At 47.3% G+C, this 9,064-nt stretch overlaps 2 protein-coding genes across 2 annotated transcripts in view; one reads left to right on the forward strand and one right to left on the reverse strand.

Annotated features, from left to right (window-relative positions):
* APOO (apolipoprotein O) overlaps nucleotides 1–8,084 on the reverse strand; it is a 65,092-nt gene extending 57,008 nt beyond the window's left edge. The window contains exon 1 of the mRNA XM_019523928.1: nucleotides 7,997–8,084. Within this exon, the coding sequence (XP_019379473.1) occupies nucleotides 7,997–8,005 (9 nt within the window). The 5' untranslated portion in view covers nucleotides 8,006–8,084. The remainder of the gene's footprint in view (nucleotides 1–7,996) is intronic.
* A 111-nt stretch (nucleotides 8,085–8,195) lies between these two features.
* Nucleotides 8,196–9,064, forward strand: part of CUNHXorf58 (chromosome unknown CXorf58 homolog) — a gene marked incomplete at its 5' end in the record, with an annotated part of 24,398 nt that continues 23,529 nt past the window's right edge. The window contains one exon of the mRNA XM_019523862.1: nucleotides 8,196–8,321. Coding sequence (XP_019379407.1) covers nucleotides 8,196–8,321 — 126 coding nt within the window. The remainder of the gene's footprint in view (nucleotides 8,322–9,064) is intronic.

Here is a 9,064-nt window from a genome sequence, read left to right on the forward strand (position 1 = left end):
TTGTTTTTGGGGTTTTTGTTGTTCTCCTGCCCTGGCGGGGGGTCGGGCTAGAAGATCTACTAGGTCCCTTCCGACCCTTAATCTATGAAACTATGCCGCGTACTGCAGTTCAGTATAAAACAATGCATTAATTAGAACCATTAACTATTTGAGACCAAGCCAAGATATGGCTAACTTTTAATTAAAAAAAAATTTTGCTTGAACTGACAATAAGTCTTTACATATACTGAGGCCTTGATAAAGAATGCAAATGAAGATGCCCAATGCTAACAGGATACAGACCTTTGTTTTCTCTGGGCTGCTCAGGTGGTAGGTTTACTTCACTGCAAATCTATCCTGCAACTGAGCAGGCAAAAAGTCCAAAACACACTTTCATTTTCCAAATACACTTTAAATGTTTATAATGTCAAGAATAAAAACTCTGCTGACTAGGATTTTCCCCTATTACTTCAATGAACAGTTTAAATAATATTAACTAAGTTTCACATAAAATAGTATTAAACTATAAGCAGTTTAGTAGCTTGTACCTGCTAAACATGGACTCCACAAACATTCACATATGAGACTCCAGGAATAATTTTCTAGGGACAAGTGAAGAATTGTGTGCCAAATAACTTCTCCATGTAAAATAGAAACATGCTAAAAACAAGTTTGTGTGTCAATGTGTGGGCAGTTTCTCTGAGTCTGCAATCCAATCTACTCCATTATAAAAGCATCATTTTTAAAAGTGTTTTGTCACATTCATGTTCTGATAGATAATCTCTGTAAACTAAAAGGAATTAATCTATTATGCTGTGTTAAGCAGCAGCAAAGTTAAAAAAAAAATCAAAACAAAATTTGAATTCAGGTAGCTTTGTTACTAATTTTAGTGGAGAATGTTTTCCTAGTAAAAATACATTCTAGACTCTCTCTTACCACACAAAAAATAAAAATCTAGAACAAAAATAGATTTAGTATACACAACATGTGCAAGTTATAAGGCCTTTAAACAAACTCTAATACAGCAATGGAAACAAAAACATTATTTCTTATACTGGTAAGAAACTATGTAACTGTCACCAATGGGTTATGTCTAACATACTATATAATCAGTACTTACCATCAGAGGAAGAATTTCATTTAAGTTTCCCAAAAGGTTAATATTTTTTAGGGCTACATAAAAACTGGAGCTGGTGCACAGGGCTGGTTGGGGGCAAGGTGGTCCAGGGCAGGCACTGCATGAAGTGCTCATGCTGGACATGCCCTGTGTGCTGACTCTGGTGCTTGGGGCCTATCTGTGGGTCTTATCCAGCCCACAGACTGGTCCAGTGCCCCTCACTCAACCCTTGGAGCCAAACAAGTTTGATCCCTGCTATACCCCAATAGATTCTATACGCAGATTAAATAACTGGTGAGATTTTTTTTGTTAAAGTCGTTATACACATTATAGAAAACACAAATTATTTTAAAATGTGACTAATTCTTTTAGGATCTCAGTTCACTATAGACTAACAAATCAATTCTCAAATTAAAAATATATTCTCATGGAACTGTCTCTTCTTCATTCCACAGCTGTTCAAATGGATACCAAAAAAGGACTAAAGGGAGAAGTTTTCTCTAGGCAATCATTTGTGTTTGAATAGCTGAAAAGAAGGACCAACAAAACAAAACAGAGTTCAGTTTTATCTACAGACAACAGGGTAGCTGGCAAACTATCAATAAACCACTGAGAAAAAGAACAAAATATTTCATCTTCCATTATCTCATTTTATCCTCCTCCTCTTCTCAAAATAACTACCATATTTACTTGATTCCAAGATGATGTTTTTCCTCCCATTTAACATGGGAGGGAGGGAGGGAGCGAAGCTCCTCATCTTGGAATAGTCTAAGGTGGGGGCCAGGCAGCTGCTACAGCTCCAACAACCACAGGTGTGTACCCCCCCAGTCTCCTCCTCTGCTGCAGCTTTTGATCCCCCTGCAGCATTGCCCCCCATCCCTCTACTGCAAAACCTCTGCCTTCCACCACCCCATATCCCCATCACTCCAGCTCCAGCCCTGCACCCAGGGGGGCAGCATTTGCTCTGGCCCCAGTCAAACCCTGCAGCAGTGGTCTACAGGGCCAGTCTGGGGCTGAAATAAACACAGGCTCCATGTCCTGGGTTGCAGTGGGGATAGAGTTGGAGTGATAAGAGCGTGCGTGCGTGTAGCAGGGGAGAAGATGCAAGGCTGCAGGGGAGCAGGTAGTGGGAAGGCCAAGTGGTGGAGGTGGCCAGGCAGCAGAAGGCAAGATGTGGGCGGACAAGAGGCAGGGGTCAAGCCCCCTTGCTAGCTCTACCCACCTCCTGCCCATTCACTGCCTACCCTCCTATCGCCCTTCCTACTGCCCTGCCACTGCTCTCTTTGCTGCAACAGTGGGGGAGACAAATTTCAGATGATCCTCCAATAATCAGATTCTATACATGGTAAATTATAACAAATTTATAAAATTTTGATGTATAGACTCTAATTATTGGGAGAAAGGTAATCTTAAATTCAAGGTTATCTTGGATTCAGGTAAACCTGGTATTTAAGAACTCATACAGAAGAATTAATGCTATTGTTCCTCAAGATTAATAGGAAAAAAAAAAAAAGAAAAAAGGAGGTAAGGGATTAATTGAAGTGTTCTCTGAGATTTCCTATATCTAAATTACCTAGATGATTAAGAGGTTTTATTGTTGCTACTGATACTTTGTCATAAATGGAAAAACAAAGCACACTCATAATGAAAGGCAGTCGCCATCCCAGTACACAGAGCAGCTTCTATTCTCGCCTACACCCTGGGGCTCTCCCAGTTCAATAGAGTACAAAATGTCAACAATAAATAGACAGGCATTCCCTATGTCTGAGCCCTGAAGTTGGTTGACCCTGCCCACTGCAATTTGCCTACCCTTGATGACAATATTGAGATAGCAATAACATGGCAATACAGATAGTAGGTAGGAAGCCCTGTAATAACTGAAGTCTCACACAAAGCTTTGATTTTAACATAGTCTGCACCTTCAGCAACCAGTAGTACAAGAAAAACCCAACCAAAACAAAAATCTATGAGTTCAATTCCTACTTAATAGAATACTATGTAAGGATATATTATAAGAGCAGGTTCCAGATTAGACCAAAAATACTCTAATTTGCTTCTAAGCCTTCAAAGAAGAAAGAGCAATGAAAGTGTGAAAATGAAGTTCCTCTTTCCTAACTGTCCTCCTTCATTTGACAAAGCTTCTATTTTAATTATGGTAAAACCAGTAGTGCTACTTAAACCTGGTAAAATCTAGACTGCCTAGGGAAACTAGAAATATCCATCACTGGAGGTGTTCAAGAGGCTGGGCAGGCATTGGTCAGGGATGATCAAGGCGTTGCTCTGCCTGTTCTACCACAGCAGGGGCGGGCAATTATTTTGGGCAGAGGGCTACTTACTGAGTTTTGGCAAGCCATCAAGGGCCGTATGACAGGCAGCCCAGGGCAGATAAATATTAATTTAATTTTTTGGGGCCCGCGGGCCAGATAGAATGGCCTGGTGGGCTGCATCTGGCCCGCAGGCCGCATTTAGCCCACCCCTGTACCATGGGTATTTCCCATTCCTCTGGGTTTTGCTGGTTGCTGCATGGGGGCAGGAGGGATTTTTTTTCTACTCCTGCCACCCAATGTTTCTGAGGAAAATGTAGTGTTAGTTGCAGCCAAGGCTAGGGATTTTAAGGAGGGTGTGCCAGTGCTCCTGCTAGGACTTGAACCTGGAGGTTCCTGGCTAGATGGTCTTGTCCCTCCACTCAGGATTAGACTGACTGTAATATTTTAGGTCGGTATGAACTGGGGGAGGGGGCGGGGTTTGCCTTCCTCTGTAGTAGGGGTGGGGGATGTGGCTTTCTTCCTGGGACCTATCAGGCAGATTTTAAGAACTAACCAGCAAGATGTCAGCTGCCATGATACCCCTGCCCACCCCAACAAACCTCCCCAGAAGATTAGGGTGCTACCTGTGTAGTTCAGTTAGGAGGTTAAATGGTGCTGCTACAGGTTACATTTTAAACATTTTAAATCTGTGAAATATTATGCTGTCATAAAGTTAGAAGTTTCAGAGCAGTCACAGGTTACTGCTTAATGTCATCTCAGACTTGCACAACTGTGACTTGCCACCAGAGGGCCTGGTGAGCATGGGCACAGATAAGGGCCAAGACCAGGGGCGGGCAATTATTTTGGGCAGAGGGCAGCTTACTGAGTTTTGGCAAGCCATTGAGGGCCGCATGACAGGCAGCCCAGGACAGATTAAAATATTAATTTTCTAAATTTTTTAGGGGGCCTGGGGGCCAGATAGAATGGCCTGGCAGGCCACATTTTGCCCACCCCTAGCCAAGACAATTCCTGCCCTGAGGTGGAAGGTGTGTGCATGGGTGGGTGGCAAAGGCCAGGACTCTATTCTGCCCTTGGAGCTTCCCTGTTGCTTGCCTCCATCCTTAGCAGCAGAAGCCAAGCCAAAGTCAAGAGTGGGAGGAGACAAATCTTGAAAATATGTGGGGGGGTGGCAGGGGAGCATAAAGAAAAAAGGAGTGAAAAAATAATTTAAAAAATTAAAGGGCCAGAATCTTACAGATGTCAATGAATTCAGATTGGGTGGGGACAGGACTGAGGGGGAGAAGAGGAGAGTTGAGTTAGGGGCAGCCAAGGTCCTGCTGGCTGGGATGGAAAAGCTGTGTCACTGGGAAAGAGAAGGAACAGCCAAGACACAAGGCTGAGAACCAGCATGCCTAGTGTATGGCATAGATCGCACACCAGAGTGGAGCTGAGAAACAGAGTTTGTGGGCCCAAGAAAACAGGAGCGATAAAGCAGCTAGCCAGCAGCAACAGGGAGGGGGGCAGCGAGAGCAGGGCAGCTGTGCCTCATTTTCCCTATGTCAGCCATGGAATCAGCTTCACCTTGGTCTGCTTAAAACTCTTGAATGTTATGTAAAGTGTTTCTACATAATTATTTTAAAACATTTTTATTTAAAAGATTGTCATGTGGATAGGCCAATAAAAAGTAATCGAATTGTTTAGTTCTGAAGAAAAAGAGTATAGAGCAAGGATGAGAAAGCAAACAATAGGTGATATAGGAAAGATAAATTTGGTGCTTTCCATAAAACAAGAACAAAGTTACAGTCAGGTGAAACTGAACACACAAAATGATTTAATGCATCAAGCAACTAGCCTGTTAAAGTTTTCTCCTAGGTAAGTTGTTTTGTTTTTAAAAACCACATGAATACAAAAAGTTACATTAAACAGAAAAAGGTCTTGTATGTAAAAAAGCTTTATGATTGCTCAGAGCTCCAGTATGAAACTAGCAAGGGGCCTGCCAAAAGTCTCTGGGTTAGGATCAGATGAGACAGCAGCAAGGGTAATGTTGTGGTGGGGGTCTGCTATAGGCCACCAGACCTGGAGGAAGTGGTGGATGAGGCTCTCTTCAGACAACTAGTGGAAGTTTCCCGACCACAGGCCCTCGTTCTCAAGGGGGATTTCAATAACCCTGACATCTGCTGGGAAGGGAATCCAGGAAGTTTTTAAGTGAGTGTTGGGGCCAACTCTCTTGTACAAATGTTGGAGAGACCAACTAGAGGCCATACTCTTCTTCACCTGCTGCTCAAACAGGGAAGAATTGGTGGGGAAAGTAGTAGTGGACAGCAACGTAGGCAACAGCAGCCATGAGAAGATCCTGAGAAAAGGAAGAATGGAGAGCAGCAAAATAAGGACCCAGCACTTCAAAAAAGCAGACTTTGATTTCCTTAGGGAACTGATGGGCAGGATCCTCCAGGAAGCCATTCTGAGGGGGAGAGGAGTCCAGGAGAGCCAGCTGTACTTGAAAGAAGATTTACTGAGAGTGCAAAAACAAACCACCCCTATGTGCAGGAAGACTAGCAAGAATGGCAGCAGATCAGCTTGGCTTAGTAAGGAACTCTCCAGTAAACTATATCACAAAAAGAAAGTTTATAAGAGTGGAAACTTGGACAAACAACTAGGGAGGAGTATGAGTATTGCTCAGGCATGCAGGGATGAAGTCTGGAAGGCCAAAGCACAATTGGAGTTGCAGCCAGCAAAGGATGTAGAAATCCTTGTTACTTTTTACAAGTATGTCAGCAACAAAAGGAAGTTTAAGGAAAGTGGGGGAGGACTGGAAAAGCATAAATATAGTGCTCATCTTTAAGAAAGGGAAGAAGGAGTATCCAGGGAACTACAGATCAGTCAGACTCACTTCAGTCCCTGGAAAAATCATGGAGCAGATCCTCAAGAAATCCATTTCTAAGCACTTGGAGGAAAATAAGGTGATTAGGAACAGTCAGCATGGATTCACCACGTTGCCTTCTATAATGAGATGACTGGTTCTGTGGATGTGGGAAGACCAAGGGCAGGGGGAGGGGAGTAGTAAATACACTAGAGGATAGGGTGAGGATTCAGAGAGACCTAGACAAATCGGAGGATTGGACCAAAAGAAATCTCATGAGGTCCAATAAGGACAAGTGCAATGTCCTGAAATTAGGATGGAACAATCCCATGCACTGGTACAGGCTGGGGACCAATTGGCTAAGCAGCAGTTCTGCAGAAAAGGGCTTGGCGATTACAGTGGACAAGAAGTTGAAGATGAGCCAGCAGCAGGCCCTTGTTGCCAAAAAGGCTAATGGCATACTGGGCTGCATTTGGTAGGAACATCGCCAGCAGATTGAGGGAACTGATTATTCCCCTCTGTTCAGCATTGGTGAGGCCACGTCTGGAGTCCTGTGTCCAGTTTTGCACCCCCCGCTACAGAAAGGGCGTGGACAAATTGGAGAGAGTCCAACAGAGGGCAACAAAAATGGTGAGGGGGCTGGGGCACATGAAGAGACTGAGAGGGGATTTAATAGCAGCCTTCAACTATCTGAAGGGGGCTCAAAAGAAGATGGAGTTAGACCAGGGGGTTTCAACCTGGGCGTACTTTGGAAGGCCCCAGGGAGTATGCAGCAGCAGTGTGGAGAAGCCGGCAGCACTTCTGTTTTCACTGCTGTGTGCCGTACAGACAGGGCTCCCTGCTGGGGACCACCCCCTGCTCCTCCACTGGCCCTCAGGGGACTGCCTGCTTCTTGATTGGCCACTGGAGGTACCCCAACCAATAAAGACTGAAAACCCCTGAGCTAGACTGTTCTCAGTGGTGGCAGATGATAGAACAAGAAGCAATGTTCTCAAGTTACAACAAGGGAAGTTTAGATTACACATTAGGAAAAACTCTCACTAGGAGGGTAGCAAAACACTGGGATATGTTACCCAGAGAGGTGATGGAAGCTCAGTCCTTGGTTTTTAAGGCCTGGCTTGACAAAGCCTTGGCTGGGATGATCTAGTTGGGGATGGTCCTGCTTTGGGAACAGGGTTAGATTAGATTTCCAGAGGTCCTTTCCAAACGTGAATTTCTATGATTCAATCCAACCCACAGGACCCTCAGCTCCCTCGTCAACACGCCATGGATGGCACAGCCTCACAGGCTGATTCTGGACTGTGCTGGGGTCGAGCACCCAATTTAAAGCCTTACAGAAAAAAAAGAGAAAAAAAAAGCCCGAAGGCAGTACCCGATTCTCCCTGCCGCCCCTCAACCCGAGCAAGGGCCGCACACGCAACACGCAGCGCTAGATCTGCACGCTCACACACCTGTCCGGGGCAGCCGCCAGGTCAGGATTGCGGAGCTTGGCAGGGGCTGTGGCGCCGCCTGCGGGCAGAAGCTGCCGGGCCCCAGGAATGCACCGCCCCCACCTTGGAGCGCGCAGGCGCACACAACGCCACACCCTCCCAACCGCCTTTACTGCCACGCGGGGGAGCGGGGAGAACCAGCAGCGCCACAGTCGGGGGCGGAAAGGGAGAGCCCTCCAGCAGGCCGGGAAGGAACAGGGCCCACACGCGACCCCCGCCTCACGGCTGTGGTGCGAGAGAGAGAGGAGGGGAGAGCTGCTCTTATACCCCGGAAGAGCAGGAGGTGGCGGCGGCTGCTCCTCACCTTGAACATGATGTTAGCGGCAGCGCCCCACCTTCCGGAGCCGCGCGTCGCCGGGCTATGACGCTACACGCCAGAGCTTACGCCAGCGCGCGCGGGCAGGAGGGGCGGAGCGATGCCGTCCGCGCGTCGCGGTCTCCAGGCAGCCGGGGGGGCGGGGCCTACGGGTGTCCCAAAGCGACGCGCGTGGGTGCGTGAGTGACTCGTGTGTCCCCGCAGGGCGGCGCTGGCGCTGGCGGAGAGGGCGGCCCGCACGGTGCAGCGGGCCTGGTGGGGCTACCTGGCGCGGCGGCTGTTCCGGCTCCTCACCCGCGCCGTGCGGGCCGCGGTAGGTCGGAGCTGGGAGGGGCGGCCACGCCCAGGCTCCCTCCCCTCCCGCTGTGAGGGGCTGTAAAGGCTGGCGCGATGGAGGGCGCTGAAGACGTCAGCAGGCACCTGCTGACGTGATGAGGGGCGGAGCCGGCCCCTAGCGCACTCTTGCTCGGGGTTCCAAGGACTGGAGGGTGCCTGGTCGTGTCCCAGACAAAGCTGGTGGGCTACAGCTGAGATTTTTTATTAGACCAACTAAAGAGTAGTAAAAAGAAAAAAAAAATCTTTGCAAGCTTTCAGATCCAGACCCCCTTGGTCAGCCTGGGGAGCATTAAGATTGTGGAGCTGTTATACCCTTCAGGCTGATGAAACCCTGCAAAGAAAGACATTATTTTTGGTACTGTTTGGTTGCTGTAATAAAAGAGATTGCCTCTAGCACAAGAATTTTTCCTGCCTCTTTCTTAGCCCAACATGGCTACAACATAAGTCCCATCAGCTCCACCCATGTGCCCTGGGAAAGCCCTGCCTGTCTTCTGCTGCCCTTCCCTTTCTTCTGCCTCTGGTATGCTAGCCCTGCAGCCCCAAAGGCCAGTGCAGGCAGTAGGGGAGCTCCCACTTTGATGTGGAACATCCTAGGGGGCAGAGGCACAGGCCAGTGGGACAAAAGGAAGGGGCAGATCGCATGTAAAGAAATGTCAGCACTGTGGTAACATATGCTTCCCCACACACCAGAGGAAGGGGCCCCAAAAAAGCCCCTATAGA

The sequence above is a fragment of the Gavialis gangeticus genome, unplaced genomic scaffold (assembly GCF_001723915.1).
Source record: "Gavialis gangeticus isolate Ggan-Ray unplaced genomic scaffold, GavGan_comp1, whole genome shotgun sequence".
NCBI lineage: Eukaryota > Metazoa > Chordata > Crocodylia > Gavialidae > Gavialis > Gavialis gangeticus.